The 23,425-nt window shown below is 40.7% G+C and overlaps 1 protein-coding gene across 1 annotated transcript in view; it reads left to right on the top strand.

Moving 5' to 3' along the window:
- The first annotated feature begins 58 nt into the window (after nucleotides 1-58).
- The window catches only part of B4GALT6 (UDP-Gal:betaGlcNAc beta 1,4- galactosyltransferase, polypeptide 6), a 70,597-nt gene continuing 47,230 nt past the window's right edge, over nucleotides 59-23,425 (top strand). The window contains exon 1 of the mRNA XM_006899554.1: nucleotides 59-173. Within this exon, the coding sequence (XP_006899616.1) occupies nucleotides 59-173 (115 nt within the window). The remainder of the gene's footprint in view (nucleotides 174-23,425) is intronic.

The raw sequence follows: 23,425 nt of genomic DNA, 5'->3' as shown, positions 1-23,425 counted from the left end.
CGGCGCCCCAGTGTTCTGCCCGAGAGCGCAGCCCGAGCTGCTGGCTGGGTCCGCGAAGATGTCTGTGCTCCGGAGGATGATGCGGGTCTCCAATCGCTCGCTCCTCGCCTTCATATTCTTCTTCTCCCTCTCCTCGTCTTGCCTCTACTTCATCTATGTGGCTCCGGGCATCGGTAAGTACCACGACACACCCTCCCCTCCCACGGTCACCGCGAAGAAAACGCCGGCTGTTACTTCTGGGATCTGGCAGCTGTATAACCCGCTGCCCTCAGAATGCATTGCATTTTTAGACGTGCCCGGCTGCTTTGGGGCAGGTTGTAGCCTTTGAGTTTTACTAGTAATGCATGTTTGGATAACATACAGCAAAATGAGGTGTGGTCGCCCTGGGTACCCTAACCGTTCTTTTGATGAGCTCATGACAGCTTGAACCCTTTACTGTCAAGCCGTTAGGTCAATGTTGAATCGTCTTTTTCTTAAAACACCCTCGGATAGAATGACTGGTTGTAAACCTAGGACGAAGAAACAATCAGCGAGGGGCGCAGTTGAACTCAAGAACGTGATCCTGTTGTTCTAGGTCACTTTTTAAGAATGGGGTCAGTGAACATTTGTGCCACACAAGGAAATTTTAGGGCGTGTGGAAAGTGTCTTGTAAAAGGAACATGCCATTATTTAATCTGTTTGCCTCTGTTATCCTAGGATGGCTTTGGAGATAATCAATTAAAATATCAAAGATGTAAACACTTGTAGTTTAAAAGTGTATCCCTTCCACCATATGCTCTGCGGGAGAAGGAGGGACAATTTCCTCCTCTACCAGTCAGATCTGATTTGACAGTACACGCACTAGTAGTAGTAGTAATAATAATAATAATAATAATAATAATAATAATAAAGTGTATCCTTCTGTTCCATTTGTGATCTTTTGGCCTTTGGACCAAAATACTTTTTTTTCTGATCTAGTTGAATTGTTTTGTTGTAAATATCCTTATCTTTGTTTAGGAGGAACCAATGTGTCGTTTATTCAGATAAATGAAAAGGTTGGAACTTGATCTGAATACTAGAAACACATTCCATTTCCAGAGTTATTCAGAGTTTGCCTTGTACTTGGTAGCAGTCAGCGCGCCTCTTGTAATTTCCCTTATACTCAACAAATTAGATTTATTAAATTTAAAAACTGTTAAAATGATAGATTAATTTTAAAAATCTGTAATTTTTAAAAAGATGCTCTTGAACGAGTGCCACAGCTCATCTGATTTAGTTGAAAAGATGAGTACTTTTACAGAATAAAAGCACTCCTAACATTTTTAGTTGGAATTGTTATTAGAAATTATTATTGTTTTACATAATGATAATACATAGTTTAATTTTAAAGGAGGAAGAAGAAGGAAACTTAAGAGACCATTCCTTCCCCAAAAATATTTCTTAGTTGATTATATTTTTGGATCTACTTAAGAAAGTAGTCTGTATGCAACAATGAATGAATTGAAATCCAAGTTCTCTCTAATCTTTCATTAAAATCTCAATTAAAAAAAAATCACACACACACACAGAGAATGTATTCTGTAGGGAGTTGAGCTACTTACCTGAGAAGTGCTGCTTCTCTGCAGGTTCAGGAAGGATGGGCAGTCTCCTCTAATGTTGTTTTTGGTGGTGTTAAGTGCTGTTGAGTCAGAACGAATCCATAGCTGACTCTCATGCAGATTTTAGAGGCAGTAAATCTCAAAGGAGAAGATTACCCACCTTTCCCCAGTGGAATAGTGAGCGGGTGAATGAAAACCATGTGCCTCAGATTAGGCAGCACAATTCCATACCATTAAGCCACCAGAGCTCCCCTCCTGGACAGTTTACAGCCTCAGAAAACTCACTGGAGGGTCAGCTAAGAGTCACTTCTGATAGGATGGCAGTGAGTTTGAGGGAGTTAATGCTTGACAAGACATGAATTGTTAAAACCATAATGTATCCCAGAATAGAAGTTCGAGGTTACAGTTTGAGGAAGTATGAATATTTTAACGTGGCATTTCCATTACTGTTGTGTTTTCTATAAGCTAACAACCCTTGCAGCTTATAATAGGAGTGACTGTTACAGTGCAGTGGATTTTGAAGGTACTTGGACAAAATATTCACTAAAGGCATCTTAAAATTCTCATGGACTGCTAAGAGAACAAACAGATTCAACCTGGAGAGGGTTAAACCCGGCTGCTCCTTGGAGGCAAGGATTCTGAGGCTTCCTCTGACATACTTTGGTCAAGTTGTAAGGAGAGACCGGTCCTTGGAGAGGGACATCATGCTTGTGAGGGTGGAGGAGCAGGTGCAGGAGGGGAAGGCCCTCTATGAGGTGGATTGATTTGGTGACTGGGACAGTCGGGATGAGTGTGTCGGAGGCTGTGAGATTGGCACAGGACAGAGCAGAGTTTAGAGCTGTTGTACATAGGGTCGCTATGAATCGCAAGCCACTCGATGGCACATAACAACAACAACAACAACAACAACAACAACCTTTTATTATATATTGATTTTTACTTTCTCATGTAGTTCTTTAAAGATTGAAAATCTTTAGAAGTATGTTATTTTTTTCAGGAGTTTAACTTTGAGAGAGAATTTGGAGAAAAGAATTTGTTACACGGTAACAATTTTCTTTCACTTTCAGCAAAGGTTTTTAAAGTGATGTTACTTAAAAAATTAATCAAATGAAACCAGTATTCCGGCTTTTGCTTCATAGGTGTTTGTTTTCTTGTTAGTGTATTAGGTATTATCTGTAGATTTTAAAAAATTCAGTTGATGTGGAATGCTGATGCATTTTTTAATTGGCCTGTTTATTATGTACTATAGACTGTCGCTTTAATGCCATGATGTTATGAATGGTCTGGCAGTTATCTTGCAAGATTTTATTTGATTTTAACTCATTTAGACTAGTGTGTTCTTGTGGGTTTTTTAAATTATGAAGCTAGTAAGAAAAAGAAATCCAAAACATATGACTTACCACCAACTTGTTAAACTGATTATTGCCAAAACCCAGTACTGTTTAGCAAAAAGAAAGAAAAAAAAAAATCCTTTTATTTTACTGTATAATTAATGGGAAACCTTTTTTTTGCAAAGTTCAGTTTTCCCCTGCGAGTAAAAATACCTGTCAGGTGTTAGCTTTTGAAGAAAATGTGCATTAGATACGGGAATCTACAAAGCTATATTTTGTCAGGTTTTCTCCCCCCAAGGTAGAAATGATGTTCCATTAAAAATGTGGCTGTTTCATCTCACAGTGGAACAATCAATTGCGTAAGTGCTTTCTTCTCCAAACAAGCACAATTAAAAATGCTTTACTGTCGACTTCCTGTTTCTTCACGCATTTTTTATCAATAAGAAGATACAGCCAAAACTAATTATCTTCTTAGTTTTCATTACATGTAGGTAGAGTCTTGTAGAAACAATGTATTAGCATGAATTACATCTTGGGGCACATATTTCTTATAGTTAGAATATATGTTGAGTAAATGCTTTTTTTTTTTTCTTTTAAAATTTATATTCTTTAACACACTCTCTCTCTTTTTTTTAATAAAAAGGCCCTTAGCAATCTACCAGCCTGTTTGGTAGGCTTCAGCTATATCTCCCAACCTATGTAGTTCATAGATCTGTTTTTATCCTGTGCCTTCCAGGCTCTCTTTCTGCCTTTTTTAGGGACTCTTTCACCTTCTTCTCCTGTGTCTGTCCTCTGTCCTCCCTTCCTTCCTCTTTCTTGAATAGACAGACCAACTCCATGGTTGTAAACAGTAGAATCTGCTTAGTTTCTAATACATTTTGTTATGAGGCTCAGCATTTTCTTGGCTATTCAGATCTTAATCTGTAATGAATTCCATAGAACTAGAAGCTAATGATTTTACATAACACTTTGAAGTGTTTTTCCTTAAAATTTCTAATTCATGCAGGATGTTGTTGTTGTTGTTGATTGCCTTGAGTCGAGCACTACTCATAGCGATCCTGTGAACAAGATAGACCTTATATAGCAGTATGGACTTGAGTGCAGAGAGAACTGGTCTGTAGGCAATCCAGTTACCAACCTAGGAAGTCTGTGGGCAGATCACCCGAGCTCTGTCTACCTCGTAAAGACACGAACGAACTATAAGTTCTTTCTCATGACACGTCTACCTTTATGCGTGGCTGTAAAAAGATGAGTGTAGTGCCCCTGCAAGGTTCTGACTTGATGGGTTAAGAGTGGAATTTCATGTCCTTTTAAAACTATTTCCACTATGTCTTCCAACACAGCATGTAATTTACTAGAAACTCAGGTGGCCTAGTGGGAAGGAGTCGCACTGCCAGCACAAGGGCAGGCAGTTTGAGTCCAGCAGCTGCTCATGGGAGAATGATGTGGACAGTCTCTGCAAATGCAATTTACAGGCTTCCGAAAACCCACTGGAGAGTCATCTATGAGTCAGTTCTAACTAGATGGCACATGATAACAACACTGCCTGGGTAATTGTTATTTTTATTCATCAAATAAGAACAAAGCTCCTGAAATAAAATCAGCCGTTGTTTGAGGTACAGAAAATTTAGAATTAAGACAGGGTTAAAAATCTTAAGAAGGGTCAAATTCTTAAATTAAGTAGAATTCCTCCCTTCATTAATTGTGCTCACTTCGGCAGCACATATACTAAACTTGAATCGATACAGAGAAGAAGAGCATTGTTAATTTTTGTGAGATGCCTTTTAGTCGTCATGAAACTGCGCTCTCCTGTGCAAGCCTCACAGTTTTTTAAGTTTTGGATCTCACTGTTGCAATAATCTGTCTTGTTGAGGGTCGTTTTTTCGATAACTTTCTATTTTAACGAGCATGATGTTCTCCAGGAATTGGTCCAGAGCATGGAAGATGAAGTCTCACAATCTTCCTTTCTCAGAAGCAGGAGCTAGAATAATTTTCTGAAAGTGTGCAGTGGGAAATCAGGACTGGTGAAGGAGTTTTGGAGGGGTTGATAGTTGCATGAGGGAAGGGAAAAAGGGTGGGTTTTGTCAGATGGAGCAGGAAGAGTGGAAGGGGTCTAGACAACAGGAATGCCACGAACAACGGTGATGGTTGTTGGGTGCCAGCACATTGACTGATTCCTAGCAACCCTGTGATTTGGACCTGCCCCTCCCCTGTGCCATTCTCGGCATCTCCAACATACATGAGCCCATTGTTACAGCCACTGTGTCAGTGCATCTTGTTGAGGCTCTCCCCTCTTTACACGGACCCTCCATCTTTACAAGCATGATGCCCTTCTCCAAAGACCAGCCCTTCTAACATACCAGAAGTATTTGAGATGAAGTTTCATCGTCCTTACCTCCATGGAGCAGATGGCTACCATTTTGGTCCTTGAGTCATCCTGTGCTCAGTCTGGGAAAGGTTCTGTGTCCTATACTTTGGTCCTGTGGCCAGGAGGGCTCAGTTCTTGGACATGATGCTTGAAAGGATGAAAGGACAGCACAGGAGAGGAAGACCCAGGATGAGTTGGATTGACGCAGTGACTGGAGAGATGGGATTAGGGCTGTTGGAGATGGTGAGATTGGCTCAGGACAGGGCAGAGCTCAGAGCTGTTGTCTTAGTTGACTCGGTGGCACATAACAACAACAACAACAGTTTAGGTGCTTCTAGTTTAGGTGTTTAGGTGCTTCTAGTGCCTGAAATTCTTGGCAGAGAGAAACTCCTCTTGGCTTACACAAGCTGTGAGCTGATGTGACTAACTGTGATTCAAGAGAAAAGAAATGTGTTGTAATCAGTGGGACAGATTGCCTGACTTCCTTGAGAGTGGGGATTCTTTGTTGATAGACTTGCCACAGGCTGAGGATTTTTCCTAGACACCAGCTATTCTGTCCTTTGGGAGTAGGTGGAATCTGGTCAGGCCACTTTTGTATAAAATCTTTGGGAGAATGACTTGGTAAAAGTGGTGTTATTTGGGCCTCCAGGGCATGTGGGCCTGGCTGGGAATGGTGTAGGACTGGCCAAGGTCTGAGGGTGTGTGCAGAGTTTATAGCCTTGAGGGATGTACTTGTAAGATCATAGCTTGGACCCTCCCTGAATGTTATGGTAGAATAAGGTTCGGTGGGTTGAAGAGAATTGCTGATTCGTAATTGGGAACTCCACGGTAGCTAACACATGAGCACTTTGTAGTATCAGGGGGTCCCAGCAGACTATATTGAGTTGGGTAGTTAATGGAGTAGATTGAGTCATTTGTTGGAAAGTAGGTGTTATGAAAGGGAAAATTAGGATCAAAGGAAGAACTTACAAAATGAGAAGATAAAGTTACATGGGGCTATAAGGAGTTAGGATGAGATTTGAGAAAAGGAACATACTATGTGAGTCAGGAAAATGTCATTCTCTTAATTACACGGTAAATGAGCCAGTGGGGGCTTTGTGGGTCAGCGCTCTTGGAGCTCAGAAACTCGCTATCTTTGAGTTGATTCCAACTCAGAGCAACTTTCCCTGGGGTTTCTAACGCTGCAGATCTGTATAGGAGGAGACTGCCCATCTTTCATCGATGGAGTGAGCAGCTGGTGGATTTGAACCACTGACCTTTTTGGTTAGCAATGTGGCATGTCATGTGCTACAGCACCAGAGAGAGCTCTGACAGTTAAAGAACTGACTGTATGAACTACAGGTTGCTGTGGAACCACAAATTTTTAGACGTTGTTGTTCTGTACCATCAAGTCTGAACCAACCCAGAGCTGATGCTCCAGCAGGTTTTCAGAGGCAGTAAATCACGTGGGTAGAGATTGCCTATCTTTCTCCTGAGCAGGATTCGAACCATGTTGTTGGAAATAGAAAGTGTGTTCTGCTCCCAGTCAACTTCTAAACAGTTTGGAATACCTACTATACATACAAGGGAGCTCTGGTTGCCTGGGGATAAGAAGCCCCGCACTGCAGTCTCAAAGGTGCATGGTTTGAATCCACCAGCTGCTCTATGGGAGAAAGATCGACAGTCACCTCCCATGCAATTACTGTCTCTGAAAACCCGCTGGAGTGTCAGCTATGAGTCAGTTCCAACTTAAAGGCAAACAGCAACCGGCCACCAAGACCTACTCTAGTAGGTCTTCCAAACAGTTTGGAAGCTGAGTGGGAGCAGAAGGCACTTTCTGTTTGAACCAGCATTATGTTACTGATGTTAGCTACTGTTGAGTTATCTCTCAACTTATGTCAGCCCCTGCATGATGGAAGGATATGGCTGCCCAGTCCCTGATCAACCACAAGCCTGATAATTGTAATCCATAGGGGTTTATGCACTGATGTTGGAAGTAATGTGGCAGGCTCGCTCCTCCATGATGTCTTATTCTGGAAGCGCTTGTGTGACGTGTTCATCATATAGCATGCAGGCATCCTTACCACTGGGTAAGGCTGGAGAGGGTACTCTGCTTAATAAACTGATACCCTGATTCTTCTACGCTGTGCTTTAAGTATCCACTTTAACATCAGAGCACCTCTCCTTGCCCAAGTGAAGGGGCAGACCTGATTCTCCACGTGGCCCCCTCCTCGCCCTTCCACCCACACAGCCGCTTGTAACTTGTGTTCACGTTTGAACCTGGCTTCCATGTTTGTTTTAGTCTAAGTGAAAATGTTGAGGTGGGTGGGGAGGATAGAGTGAAGAGAAGGAGACATATTACAGAGAATTTTCCAGAGTGAAGTTGTCCTAGATAGCTTTTGGAAGCGCTTAGTGAACCCAGAGCCCTCACAGGTGGCTCCAGTCACCTTGGATCTAGCTGGGGGCTGTCACCACCGCTTCAGACTCCATTGACCATTAAACAGAGCACCCTGTTCCCTGTCCTGTTCTCTTTCCTCCTCTGAATCTGGCTTGCTTCTCCCAGTTTCTAGAGAGCACCATCATTTAATATTTAAAAGATCCTCTATTTCCGTTCCTGTCTTTTGTCAAGATGATAACAAAGAGAATCATATGCAAATAATACTGTGATTGGAGGCTAGAATTGGTTAACAGTGGGTTGACAGGAGGTTTTTTTGAGGACACCTACAATGCCAGGAATCTGCCTTTGGAAAATGAGTTGACACTGAGTTTAATTGGTTATTTTTTACATCATGTCTTGAGCACAGCAGAGAATGTGAGCTATCAGTCTTGATTTCATGTTTCTCTTTCATATACATTCTTTGCTGTTCAGTGACATTAGTTACATTTTTTGTAACATGTTTAGTAGTTCAGTCCATTATGGCAGCTGGATTTGTTATGTTTTATGGTCGACTACTTATGGGTCCTATATTTTATGGTCAACTACCTATGGATCCTTGACCTTGAATGTAATGTTTCCATCATAGCAGATATTGGGCTGAGTTCGTTTTAAGCTACAAGCTCCCTCAAAATGGACAAGATAGCTTAAGGGATGCTAATCAGTAGTTATAAACACAACATATGTTTAGGGAACTATACCTACTAATTTAGTACTTACTTCCCACCCCCCCCCAGCCATATATGAGAAAACTTTTTTGGCTTAATCTTTGTTTTCTTGACTAATTACTTGAGTTAGTAAAAGTCTTTATCATGAAATTTTTGTTAGATAGTCTAAAAGTAGATTCTTATATGTTGGAATTTGTCTGTTTTGTGCCATGAAGTCAGAACTGTCACATAGCTGACCCTCTGTCTAGTGGATTTTCAGAGGCGATAAATTGCACAGAATGAGGTTCCCCATCTTCCCCACCCCCCCCAGCAGCTGGTGGATTTAAACCAGCCACCAGAGTTCTCTGAACTTGTGCATCAGAAAGCTAGATAAGTGAAAATACATTTCATATAAGTGAGACTAATGAGAGAGGAAGATTCAACTTTTTGCTTGATAGCAAATGTTATTCATTAACATTTAGAGAATTACTGTAAATAATGGTATTACGGAATCAGTGTGCTGCTCGATGCCCTCCTTTGGGGTTGATCTACTAAGATAGCTTATTTGCTCATTTAGACTCTAGAAATTCTGATTGAGATTCTGATTGATTTTTAACATATAGTTCAGGAGCCCAGGAACTTTATTTTGTAAATACTTTATTATGTTTTCAATGAAAGCAGTTTAGGTTCCCGTATGACACAGTTTGTACACAGATTGTTCGGTGATATTAGCTGTTTACACTGTGTATCGTTCTCTTTAATTATGTTCTGTTCCCATGGCTCTTGTTTCCCTGTCCCCGTATCTACTCATATTTGCTTTAGAATCAGTGACCTTTGAGTTTTTTGTGTAGATGGTTTCTTATTGGAGCATCATGCTCTCTGATAATATCCTTCATTTTGTGTCCCAGTCTGTTACTTGGCTAAAAGGTGACCTCAGGATTGTTTGAGTTCAAGTTTTAACAAGCATTTCCGGGCAGACTGGTCCACGAAGTTTGGACTTTCTAAGAATTTGGCTTCTGTTGCATGTTTTTCTCTTTTTCTGTCAGTTGTGGTTGGATGTGCTAACTGTCCCCCATCTAATTCTGTCTTAGGGTAGATGAGGCTGTATCTTGTTCAAGCAGTTATTCCTATAGATGAGTTCTTTTCCAGAATCTTTGGTTTTCTTCTTCTTTTTTATTATTTGTTCCTGGTGAATAGATACCAGTAACTGTATCATAGATGGCTGTGCTCATGCTTTTGATATTCCAGATGCTGCTCAACAAAGACACTGACCATGGGCTTTGCAAGTTTTATGGTACATTTTTTTTCTCTGTAATTATATTTTATTAATTTTCATAAACATTTACAGAGATTTTGGGTTTCCGTTCATTCATTGTTGCACTATTCTCTCTACCCTCCTCCCAGTTTGTTCTTGTCCAAATGCCACAGTGCTTGTCAAAGCCAGTTCTGATTAATCTTCTTTGTCAGTGTGTCCTTTGCCATTCCCTATCACTCCTCCCTGAGAGAGACTTCACCCTGTGTCATAAGGAAAAGGGGATGGCGTAGTCTCTTAGCTACTTCCTGCTGAAAAGGGACGCTGTGGGTTTCAGGGTGAAGATCTTCTCTCACTACTCTAAAGGGCCCCTTTGGCAGTAGGAAACACATGGACTATTATGGAGATTGATTTTGGAATTCAGATGCACTCTTATTGATTGTGCTTGGCCGTACATGTTCATATCCTTGAAGATGTATCATGGGGGTGTTGCAACCTAGAAGACACAAATTTGACTAACCAGTTATAAGTACATGAGTCAAAAATTATGGAAAGGTAAAAGAAAAGATTCTTTCATTGTTTTACAAACCCTCCCCCAGGCCCCCTCCACCATGTAGCCCTCGCTCTAGACTCCTGTGATGACAGAAATACCTAGTTATATATCTCTTTTAAACAGTTTTCTCCCTCCTCTGTTTCAGTGCAGTATGCATTATTGAACCCATCTTACTCAGTCTCTCCCCAACCCCAAGGACAGTCCCATTCTACAACAGTGGCATCATGTAATATTTGTCCTTTTGTGACTGGGATATTTCACTCAGCATAATGTTCTCCAGAGTCAACCATTTTGAATAATATTGCATGAGTTCCTTGTTTTTTAATGCAGCATAGTATTCCATTGTGCGAATATACCACAGCTTCTCTAGCCATTCGTTTGTTGATGGGCACTTAGGTTGTTTCCAACTCCTTGCTATTGTGAACAAAGCTGCAAATAAACATGGGTGTGCTATTGTACATGTTGGCTGACCCGTCCCATAAGACTGAAGTTCTAAGCCTTCAAATCCAGTAAATTAATCTCACAGGGTATTTGTCTGAGAAGTTTCTGTAATTGTGTATTTTATTCATACACATATACACACAGTGTGTGTGTGTGTGTTGTGTTGAGTACTATCCAGTTGGAATTGCATGGGAGGAGATTGCCCATCCTTTCCCCAACAGAACAGCTGGAGTCCTTGAACTGTTTGCCTTCAGGATTGTAGCCCAGTTTCTCCCCACTAGGCCACCAGAGCTCCCTTTTGCACATTGGCATGTCCATGTTCATATCTCTGGCTTTGCATGTGCATGTGCACATACACATACACACACACAGAGAGAGAGAGAGAGAGAGAGAGAGGATAGATACGTATACATGTGCACCAGGACCCAGACATCATAGAGTTGGGTTGTTATTGATGTCATATGTAATTGTCATGTTTGTGTCTTTAGCACAAACATCCATTTCTTGTAAGCTCTTCTTAGTGTCATCACTTACTTTGTCCAAAGTGTGGTGCTACTTTCCTCATCACCAAAAATAACAAGTATTTGTGATCTAGAGTGTGAGTCCTCTGCCCCCAGTTCGTTCCTGTGAACCATCAGTGATCATAAGTTTGTGTGTAAATGTAAAAAAATATGTTTTAAATGTAAAATGATACCATATTTTTACCATATGTGATGTGGACTTATTTCACTTAAAATTATATCCTCCAGGTCCGTTCATGATACATTTCATGGACTTAACTGTTCTTGATGATTTTTCAATATTCCATAGTATGTCTGTGCCACATTTTGTTTTTCCATTCAGTTTGCTAATAAACACTTAGGTTGTTTCTGTGTGTTTGTGGGCGCGCGTGCATATGTTTCTGTAACTCATACATGCTGTTTTTGTAGAAGTGGGCCGTCTGTTTGGAACGGACCTATAGCTGACAGCCCACTTCTACAAAAACAGCATGTTTTTCTGAGGCTGTAAATCTCGAGGAGAGGAGATTGCGTCTCTTCTGGAGAACAGCTGGTGGATTCAGACTGCTTACTTTTTGGCTTGGCAACGTAGCTCTTTACCCATTAAGCCATCAGAGCTCCCAAATAACATATGTGTGTGTATGTGTCTGTGTTCCTCTTATTAAATCCCTGGATTGTATATTGAGGGATGCAATTACTGAAGCATAATTCTATTTCTAGTGTTTAGAGGAAGTGCCATGCTGTTTTTTAAAATTAAGTCATAGAGATTTCTTCCAGGAAATATCTCTCTTTGTTTTAAGCTATAGTATTTTTTCCCTCTTTTTAAAAAAGTTTAACATTTATGTCTTTGATCCATTTTGAGTTAATTTTTGTATATAGTATGAACTTTATTTTTTAATAAACACACCAAAAGTTTGGGGGGAAAAATTAAGTGCTAATTATTCCTAAATTGATCATTCTTATAATTTGATCTGTTTCATAGAACTAATCTTACTTTCTAAAACCCATGTGACTTGCTTAAAATATCATGTTTTGCTGGTGCTAGAGATGGCTTTAATGGTGAAGAATGTTTCTGTTTTCCTCCACAAGAAAAAGGAAAGGAATAGCAGTTATATAATTTTTGGCAACTGTACAATATATTTATTTCTGTAGTTATCACAGTGACTAAGGGATTGCCCTATGTGGATCCTAGATTTGTTATTTAGTTTTTTTTATTATTAGGTATAATGTAATTTACTTAATAAAAGCAATGCATGTTTAAAGACTGTGTATGTCTGTGCACACACATATATACATGTACATATATTTATATATAGGGAGCTTTGGTGGCCTAGGGACAAATTATGCTTCAATCCCAAAGGCATGCAGTTCAAAGCCACTAGCTGCTTCATGAGAGAAGGAGGGACAGTCTTTTCCTGTGTGATTAACTCCCTCTGCAAACCCACTGGAGGGTCAGCTGTGGATCTGTTCCAACTGGAACACCACAACAACAATATTTATACATGCAGAGTTGGAGTGCTAACCCAAAGGTAGTGACTCTGGCAGTTTGAACCCACCAGTGGCCCCAAGGGAGAAAGAACCTAGGACAGTCTCCTCTCATGCACTTCACAGCTTCCAAAAATTGGGAAACCAGATGTGAGTTGGTCCAGCTTGATGGTAGTGAACGTTTATATGTGTGTGGTATAAAATATATATATGAGTAGTGCTCAATTTCATAGCAGTCAACAGCTATATATATATATATATATATCTTATGACAAACCATTGAAAAGAATTTCATGACTATGTGCCACAGCATTTGGCTAGAAACAGTCTTTCCAACCTATCGCTACAAGTAAAATATCTTTATGATGTTCCCATGATGGAAATATTCTGGTTTACTTTGGTTTTGGAAATTTGACGTTCACGCATGTCAGTAGGATTTTATTGGAATTGCCTTCCTAAGAATGAAATTAATTGCTGAGAAATTATGACTTAAAATTACAGAGAAGTTTTCGGTTTGATTTATAGCAAGATGAATTGGACTTGTATTTTCATCGAATCAAGGGGCTAAAGTTAGAGAATAATAAAGTGACTTATCTGCTGACTGGAAAACCTGCTCTAGCTTTGGGAATCTCCTATTTCTTTCCTGCATAGAGTCTTGGTCTTAGTTATCCAGTGCTGCTGTAAAAGAAATACCACACTCTGATATCTTTTAACAAACACACTTGTTTTCTCACATTAAGAGACTTCTTCGTATTATCACTTCCATTGAGACGAGACTTTTTACGTTAAAGTCTCATCTTCTTGATTTTCTGATGCACCTTCCAAGTTGAATTCCTTATCTTACACTGGGAAAAGTTATGTCTGTATCGTGAGATGGTGTATAAGATTTCTAGGACAACTTCACAAATGACCAGAAACTATGTGACTTAAAAGAACAGGAGAAATGTTTTTGCTTGTCGTTCTGAAGTCCAGAATTTGAAACCAGGTATTAAGAGGGTCATGCTACTCTGGAGTTCTCAGGGCGGATTCTTCATTGTCTTGTCTGGTAATGCCTGCTGCTCTTCCTTGACTTTAATGGCAAACTTTTCTTCTATCTATTCTTCTGTCTTTATCTCTTACCTGTTACTTCACCAACACAAATTACTCATTCCATTCACCACTGACTTCTTGCTCTCTGGCTGCCGTGATGCTTCAGTTTGTCTGGCTCTTAGACACCTTCTCTTGGTTGTTAATAGCTGTTTTAATTTCCCGGTACTTGCTAATTTTTCTTTGGCACTCTCCCTTATCTTTCTCTGTTTCATTTTAGTGTATTTACTTCTGTTGCTTTCTTGAAATGGTTCTCTTGAAAAGAACCACCCAGCCAGTTGCCACTGAGTCCATTCTTTTGGGTTGCCCCAGTCAGTGTGTGGTAGACTAGAACCATACTTCTTAGCGCTTGGTAGGGTTTTTAAAAATTATCTTTATTTTATATTGGCTTGCATACAGAATTCTTATACATTGTGTTTCATTTATATCTCTTGGATTTCACACATTCCTCTATTCACACTGTGTTTCATATGATCATTTCCATGCATTGTGTTTTATAAAATTAATCACCATTGATCCATGCCCACTGTTACCCTTTCTTTACAGGTCCCCTCTGGATCTTTCCTAATTCCTTCATTCCCCCAGCCACTAAACTTTATGACCTCATGATTTCCCCTCTCAGCCTGCAGCTCCCCTCCTTTCTATAACATGGGAGAGGCTGGACACCATTATATAGAAGAAGGACAAATACTGACAAATACTGACAAAAAGACCATTATTGTAAAAAAATAGGGTTACTAGTAAGATGTGTACAAAAGTCCTTGGAGTTTTTAATGCCTGACTGATGTTTTTTAAAAGGTTACTTTTTAAAATGTGAAAACTACAGAACAATCTCACTGATTTCACATGCAAGCAAGATTTTACTGAAGATTATCCAAAAACGACTGGAAAAGCACATCAACAGAGAACTACCAGAAGTCCAGGCTGGGTTTAGAAGGGGTTGTGGTACTAGGGATATTGTAGCTGATGTTAGATGGATCTTAGCTGAAAGCAGGGAATATCAGAGGAATGTCTGTCTGTGTTTCATTGACTATGCAAAGGCATTTGACTGTGTGTCTTATCACACTCTGTGTGTGTCTGAGAAGAATGGGAATCCCAGAACACTTGATCGTGCTAATGCGAAACCTGTACTTGGACCAGGAGGCAGTCGTCAGAACAGAGCAGGGTAACACTGCATGGTTCAAAATTGGGAAGGGTGTACGCCAGGGATGCATCCTATCTCCATACCTTTTCAACCTGTATGCAGAACAGATTATCCAGGAGGCTGGGCTCTATGAGGAGAAATGTGGGGTCAAGATTGGTGGATGATTTATCAACAATCTGCGTTATGCCGATGACACAACCCTGCTTGCGGAAACTGAAGAGGACCTGAAGCATCTGCTGCAGAGGGTCAAGGAATGCAGCCTACAATATGGCTTGAGGCTCAATGCCAAGAAGACCAAGATTCTCACCACTGGACCAATTGGCAGCATCAGGATGGATGGTGAAGAGATTGAGATTGTACACAGCTTTAGTTTGCTTGGCTCCATAGTCAACAGTCTTGGCACCAGCAGCCAGGAAATTAAAAGGCGTATTGCCATGGGAAAGTCTGCTGTTAGGGACCTCTCCAAAGTACTGAAGAGCAATGGTGTCTCTCTGGAGACTAAGGTGTGTCTGATACAGGCCATGGTCTTTGCAAACACTTGTTATGCATCAGAGAGTTGGACAGTGACCAAGGAGGATAGAAGGAGAATTGATGCCTTTGTGCTGTGGTGCTGGAGAAGAGTATTGAGATACCATGGACTGCTAGGAAAACAGATTTGTCCTGGAAAGGGTTAAACCGGCTGGCTCCTTGGAGGCAAGGATTCTGAGGCTCCGTCTAACATACTTTGGACATGTTGTGAGGAAAGACCCGTCCTTGGAGAGGGACATCATGCTTGGGAGGGTGGAGGGACAGCGCAGGAGAGGAAGGCCCTCTATGAGGTGGATTGATTCAGTGACTGGGATAATTGGGATGGGAGTGTCAGAGACAGTGTGATTGGCAGAGGACAGAGCGGAGTTTAGGGCTGTTGTACATAGGGTCGCTATGAGTCGCAGGCGACTCGACGGCACATAAAAACAACAACAACACCACCACCACCACATACTTCTTTTATCCCTGAGCAATAGGATTCATTGACTCTGATAACGTTCCTGTATAGTAAGGTTCTCACCCTCTTCTCTGGGTTGATCTCCTTTAATAAACATTCACTCTCCCCAAGCTTCCTCTCTGACCTGCTGGCTTGCTGTGATCTCATATAAATCTTAACAGAGCATAATGCCCAAGGCAGACATTCCTTACTACTTAAGTAAACCAGTTATTTCACTTTGCGAAGAATCCCAGGGGTATTTTTGTTAGAAGGTGTCAGGATCATCTCAGGGCATTCATTTCAATAGAAAAACTTGGCTGGCTTTTCAGAAGTAAATCTCTTTGGGCTACTCTTGTGAGGTACTTCTGGGTGGACTTGAACACACATTCTTTGAGTTCACAGGCAAGTGTGTTTTACCCTGTTTGCCCGTCTCAGGAACTCCCGGAAAGTAAGTTACTTCCTAATAGCATTTTTTAAGAGGCTATTAGGAGACATGGTGTAACAACTCACTAGACGGCTAGAGTCAGATTGTAGACGTTTTCATTCCAGCTTCACCCAAAGGTACAAGGTTCAGATACACCTGCTGCTCTGAGGAGAAAGAGGTAGTTGTTGAGTAAGACTCAGAACCACTCTGTACACTGGCCTTTACTATGCCAAGTTCATGATCTCTGACACACTCCAGCCCATTGCTGCAGTCACTGTTGGATCACCTGGTTGAGGGTCATCCTCTCTTTTGCCGTCCTCTTAGCTTTCCAAGCATATGATGTCCTCCAGGGAATGGCCTCTCCTAGCAACATGCCTAGAGTAAGTGAGATGAAGCTTTGCGTCTTTGCCTCTAAGGAGCACTCTTGATTGTACTTTCTCCAGTACAGACCTATTTGTTCTTTTGACAGTTCATGGGATATTCATTACTCTCCTCCAACACCATAGCTCAAGGGCGCCAATTCTTTTGTCATCCTTAATTATTCATTGTCCAGCTCTCAGATGCATAGCAAGTGATTGAAAAGACCCGGGTCTGAATCTAGTACATCTTAGTCCTCAAACTGACATCATTGCTCCTCAATAATTTGGAGACGTCCCTGACTGCAGACTGTCCCAGTGCCATGTGTCTTCTGATCTTCTGACTGCTGATACCAAGTGTATTGATTGTGGATCCAAGATGAAGTTGATGACAGTTTCAGTCTTTTCTCCATCTATTATGATGTTGCCTGTTGGTCCAACGGTGAGAATTTTTGTTTTGTTGACATTGAGATTCAGTCCATATTGAAAGCTGCAGTGTTCCTGTGTGATTGATTTACAGTCTCTGAAAACCTCTTTAGGGGGACAGCGATTTTATTTTTAATCAAAGTACCTATCTTTTAGGCTTGTTTGTGGAGATTAAATGGGTTATTGTAAATTAAACACTTCTTAGGATACCTGGCAAAGAATATGTGCTAAGTTATAGGTTTTCTATTTTTTTCAACTATTGTGTTTTAGTTTTTCTTCTTAGCTTCTGCAGCGTTCTTTTCTTTCTTCATAAGGTCTGAGGAATTAATTTTAGAGCTTTTATCTTTGTCCCTCCGGGTATGCACTTAACCTTCAGCTTCTTATCTACTGTGTAATGTAGCCTATGGTAATTCACTACCACAGCTTCAGTTCACTTTCATACAGATCTCTCCCCATGCATTTCTAACACCTTTCTTAGTTTTGGACCTCCATTTTTAAGGACATGCCCCAAAACCCTAACGAGCATAATTTCCTTCTGAAAATGTGCTCTTCCTTTAATTTACCTTTTGTTAGAATCTAAAGGATAGCAGTCCCTCCCATGTGGTTTGTTGCCTCTGAAAACCTGCTGCAGGATCAGCTTTGGGTTGGTTCCAAATCTGAAGGCAAACACGCAGCAACAACAGTGTAATCCCAATGGAGTTTCACTGCTAACCCCAGAACTGCAGCTCTCTCTAGTGGTTTGAATCCATCAATAGCTCTTTGGAAGGAAACACAAGGTCACAGCCTAGACAACACAATTGAGGATCAGCTATGAGTCATTTCCAACTCCCTAGTAATGAGTTTGAGTTTGAGCTTTTAGTTAGAAGAATTGAGAGTTGCAACAGTGTCTCAGAGCTCTGGGTGAAAGGAACAAGTAGCTGTATTTGAATCCTTTCAGGGCTCAGAAAGCTTTTCAAGTCACTCACTGAAGATCAGCATGTTCTTTTTGTTTTGGAAGTTTACGTTTTTCAGGGGACTGTGTATCTGGAAAGGGTTAATCATAGCAAATCAGTTTCCTCTTTTCCTGTGACAAGAATAAGCCTTTTCCCACAAATCCAAAGTAGGAGACCTAGAAACTTTTTTTAAAAAGCAAATTAGTGCATATTTTATTTTTAAAGCATTAATTACCACTGAGAGTGCTGAAATGCAAAGACTTCAGTCTAGAGACTAAGGTGCCCCTGATCCAGGCCATCTTCTTTGCAATAACTTGTTATGCATCAGAGAACTGGACAGTGAATGAGCATAACAAAAGAAGAATCAGTGACTTTCAGTTCTGGTGCTAGAGAAGAGTATTGGACATAATCATGGACTGCCAAGAATACAGACAGATTTGTCTTGGAGAGAGTGAAAGACCCAAGTTGCTCTCTGGAGACAAGGATTTTGAAACTCCATCTCATATGCTTTGGGCATGTTGCCAGTCAAGACCGGTCCTTGGAGAATGTTATCATGCTTGGAAGGGTGGAGGGACAGTGCAGGAGAAGAAGACCCTGGATGAGACAGATTGACACAGTGACTAGGGCAATGGGGGTATGTGTGTTGGAGACAATGAGAATGGTTTAGGATAGGACAGAGTTCAGAGCTATTGTACATCAGGTCAGTATGACTTGACCACACATAACAACAACAATATTTAATTAACCAATTAACCCCTTATTGTATATGATCTTTTCTCTTCACTCAACTTATAAATTAATTTTTTTGCTTAGTGTTTTCTGAGTAAATTCTTACAAATAATATTTTTCATATAATTATTGATAGATTTTTTTCTTTAGTAATATTAATTACCGTGATTAATAGTAATTTATTACAGTGATCAATCTCTTATTGTCAATTGCCTTTCACTTTACTCAATTAAAACATTTTTGAGGGTAAAATAGTAATGATAGATTTATTAGAAAGTTACATCCCCAAAGGATCAGACCGTCATCCTTAAAAGGAGATTCAGAAAAAAAGAGGCCTCAACTTACTTAGTAATTTATGAGTTGTCTCCTGTCGTCTTCTTCTCTTCTTATCCCTGTTAAACTGCCAAGGCTTGCTTCTGTCTGTGTGTAGATTTTTCCTTAGCTTCTTATATGTAAAATTAGATCATTTTTGCCCATTTGTGATTCCCTATGTCACTCAGCATAATTTGTTCTAGATTCATTAGGTTTGCACAATATTTCAAGAATTCTTGATTGCTTTTCAGTAATGTGTGAATGCTACAGAATTTATTCAGCCATTGATGGGCTCTTGGAAGTTTTTCTTGGCAGAAAGCAGAGAATACCAGAGGAATGTCTATCTGCTTCATTGACTATGCATAGGCTGTGTGGATCACAACAAGCTGTGGCTGACTGTGAGAAGAATGGGAATCCCAGAACATTTGATTGTGCTTATGTGAAACCTATACTTGACCAAGAGGCAGTCATCAGAACAGAGCAAGGAAACACTCTATCGTTCAAAATTGGGAAGGGGGTCCACCGGGGTTGTATTCTGTCTCCATACCTTTTCAATATGTATGCAGAACAGATCATCCAAGATGCTGGGCTGTATGAGGAAGAATGTAGCATCAGAATTGGTGGAAGATTCATCAACAACCTGAGTTATGCAGATGACACAACCCTGCTTGCTAAAACTGAGGAGGACCTGAAGTGCTTGCTACAGAAGGTCAAGGACTGCAGTCTTCAATATGGATTGAAGCTCAACATCAAAAAATCAAAGATTCTCACCACTGGGCCAATTGGCAGCATCAGGATGGATGGTGAAGAGATTGAGATAGTTAACAGTGTTAGTTTGCTTGGCTCTGCAGTCAACACTCTTGGTACCAGCAGCCAGGAAATTAAGAGATGGATTGCATTGGAAAGTCAGCTGTCAGAGACCTCTCCAGAGTAATGAAGAGTAACTTCATCGGACTGGAGACTAAGGTGCGCCTGATCTGGGCTATAGTCTTCGCAGTTGCTATGCATCAGAGAGCTGGACAGTGGCTAGTAATGATAGAAAGAGAATTGATGCCTTTGAGCTGTAGTGTTGGAGAAGAGTGTTGAATATACCATGGACTGCTAGGAGAAAAAACAGGTTTGTTCTGGAGAGGGTGAAGCCGGGCTGCTCCTTGGAGTCAAGGGTTCTGAAGCTTCGTCTGACATACTTTGGGCATGTTGCAAGGAGGGACCATTCCTTGGAGAGGGACATCATGTTTGGGAGAGTGGAGGGACAGTGCAGGAGAGGAAGACCTTTGATGAGACGGATTGGTTCAATGATTAGTACAAGTGGGAATAGGTGTGTCGGAGACAATGAGGTTGGCACGGCTAGAACAAGGTTTAGGGCTCTTGTATAGAGGGGTCACTATGAGTTGCAAGTGACTCAATGACACATAACAACAACAACAACAACTCTAAATAATGAGTCTGACTCTACAGAGGTTTGGATTTTTTTGTTCTGGTGAGACTCTGAGGCATTGTTTACTGGACAATGGCTGTGAATGGATTGTATTTGGCCTCCTATTTAAAAAGGCATTTATTTACCAGTAAGGGATGCAGGTGGGGAGTATTCCGAAGCAGTATGACTCTACAAAGGTTTGGATTTCTCCGTGGCACTTAACAACAGTAACAACAAGGAGAGAGCTCTGTTGGCCTAGTGGATAGAAAGTGATCCTACTAAGCCAAAGGTGGGTGATTTTTATCAGCAACCCTCAGGCCTGGTTTTGTTTTTGGTCAAACATTCTTCTGAGTGTTTTAGCACTGGTCTGTCCATTTGCTGCACAGAGGTAACTTCTTGTTGCTGGGATGTTAAACACTGTGACACTGATGTGTCAAATGTGATAATAGTTACCCATGGTGGACAGTGTTTAGTGGAGTTCCCTTATTAAAACAAGCCTGGAAGCAGGAGTGGCATCCACTTCTGAAATAGCTTGCCTCTGGAAACTCTATGAACTTGGAGAAACGATGAAATTTATACACGTGTTCAGGTTTTTCGTTCATAGGGTCGCTATGAATTGTCTGTGACTCGATGGCACTTAATAACAACAACAACTCTGAATAATGCTGCTGGAACATGGATGGGCATATTATATCAACTTGATTTTTCAAGGGCTTTTCCCCAGATGTTTTAGTTTTTCTCCTTAGAAAGCAGAATTGATAAATAAGTTAGATTTATGTTTCACAATGCACAAAGGCAAACAAAATGAGCTAATTAGGGAACACAGCGTGATTTTAATTAAACAAGCAGTGGCAGTGTTTAGTGTATTTCTAAATTGTCTCTCTTGAGACAAAAAAAGCAAGAAAGGGAAAGATTCTTTGTCTTTGGAGCGCATTAAAGTGTGCTTTGTTTAAATAGAAATAAAAATAAAAAAACTTGAGGCAAATATTTCCTCTGGCTAAACCTTTGCCAGTAAGATACTGTATTTTGTATTAATGATTAGTAAGCACATAGTTACTTGAGTGCAGGTTAATGTGGTTGTTTGATGTCCATGCCATTTCAAGCTGGTTGCCCCAAGTTTTTGCAACACTTTCACATAGCACTTTCTTTCTGTTAACAATAGTATTTAAATAGCATTTCATTCCCTGGTGAGTTTTGATCTTTAGGGATTAAACCCAGTAGGACCATTAATGGAAAGAATGTAGCTCATTAGCAGCAAATGATTGAAAATGAATTTGTACAGAGAGCTTGGTGTATCAAGTTTTCTTTCATCCCTCTTCCCTTCCTAGTCTGTTTGTTGATGTTATAATAAATATTAATTCCTATTCATAGAACCAGGTTTGTTCTGGAGAAAGTAAAACCAAGGTGAGACAAAGGAGGTGAAATTCCATCCCACATACTTGGACATGCTATCAGGAGGGGCCTGTCCTTGGAAAAAGACATCATGCTTGAAAAAGTGGAGGGTTAGGTCAAGGAAGGAAGACCATCAGCAAGGTGGGTTGACATAGTGATGCAACAATGAGGTCAGGTGTGTGGAGATGGTGAGCTTGGCTCAGGATAGGGCAAGTTCAGAGCCATTCAGTGTTCATTGAGTAGCTGTGAGTCGTCGTAGATGTGACACATAACAACCTGGCAATGGATCATAGAAACCTTATGGAACAGAGTAGAACTGGCCTCACAGAGTCTCCTTGGTTGTAATCTTTATGGGGGAGCCCTGGTGGCCTAGTGGTAAGAAGCTGTGTTACAGTCTCCAAAACATGGCTCTAATCTACCAGCTGCTCCCAAGGAGAGAAGAATGGACAATCTCCACTGTGATTTACAGCCTCTGAAAACTCTGGAGGGTCAACTCTGACTTGATGGTATATAACAAGAAGAATCTTCATGGGAGCAGATGAGCTTGGGGTTAAAACATCCAGTCTTTTGATTAGCAGCCAAGTTTTTAATCCTAATACCTCCTGCCCGTCTAATAAATGGTAAATATACTTTGGTAAACAATCCATGCCATCAGTGATCATTTTTTGTTCTTAACACTTTGGTTAATATTTTGAAGAGTTTTGGGGGAAATTTGAGTTTATTTCTCTTTTGGATCCCAAATCCTTTCCACCCTACTACTTAAATTTAATCTTAATTAAATTTATCATGATATTTGATCACATTTCAAGATATCTGGTGACTTTCTTTGTTATTAGCAGTAGCCCCTCAAAAAAAAAAAACCCCAAAGTCCCTCATGCGAGGATGACTGTGCCTTGTAGTAAATGTATAGAACGGAATAGAACTGCTCCCTAGTATTTCACTAGGCTTTTTATGCCCCATAACATTTTTACTGAAGCAGTTTTGGCAAAGTGACGGGTGGGTGTGAACATCTGCCATTGTAGTTGGTAGTTGAACACTTTACCCACTGCACCACCTCTGTGTAAATAAATCACTCACTCTCATTGGCATTGATTTGTAACTGATTCGTTGCTGGCCCTTCAGTGGATTTTCAGTGGCAGTAAAAGCATAGGAGGAGGAGGTCCTGTCTTTCTCCCACCCTTACATGACTATTGTTGTTATGTACCATAGAGTCGAAACTAACTGATCATTGACCCTCCAGTGAATTTTCAGAGACAGTAAATCATATGGGAGATTGCCTGTCTTTATCCGTTGGAGCTGAGAGTAGATTGGAACTGAGTTCCTGTGGGTTGGCTCACACCTCTTTACCATTAAGCCACCAGAGCTTTCTGTATGAACATTGTTATTGCCTGTACTGTAGAGTCAGAACTGACTCAGCTGACCCTCTGGTTGGTTTTCAGAGGCAGTAAATTGCACAAGAAGAGATTGCCCATCCTTCTTCCATGGAGCTGCTGGTGGATCCAAACAGCTTGGCTTCAGGATTGAAGTGCAGTGTCTTACCACAAGGTCATATGAATATATGAGTTGTTGTTGTTGTTGTTGTTATGTGCCATCAAGTCGTTTGCGACTCATATTGACCCTTTGTACAACAGCCCTAAACCCTGCTCTATCCTGTGCCAATCGCGCTGCCTTTGACACAC

The sequence above is a fragment of the Elephantulus edwardii genome, unplaced genomic scaffold (genome assembly GCF_000299155.1).
Source record: "Elephantulus edwardii isolate Elephantulus edwardi_28Jun2011 unplaced genomic scaffold, EleEdw1.0 scaffold00261, whole genome shotgun sequence".
NCBI lineage: Eukaryota > Metazoa > Chordata > Mammalia > Macroscelidea > Macroscelididae > Elephantulus > Elephantulus edwardii.
Note: the sequence above shows the minus strand (reverse complement) of the source record. Positions and strands in the feature narration are given on the sequence as shown.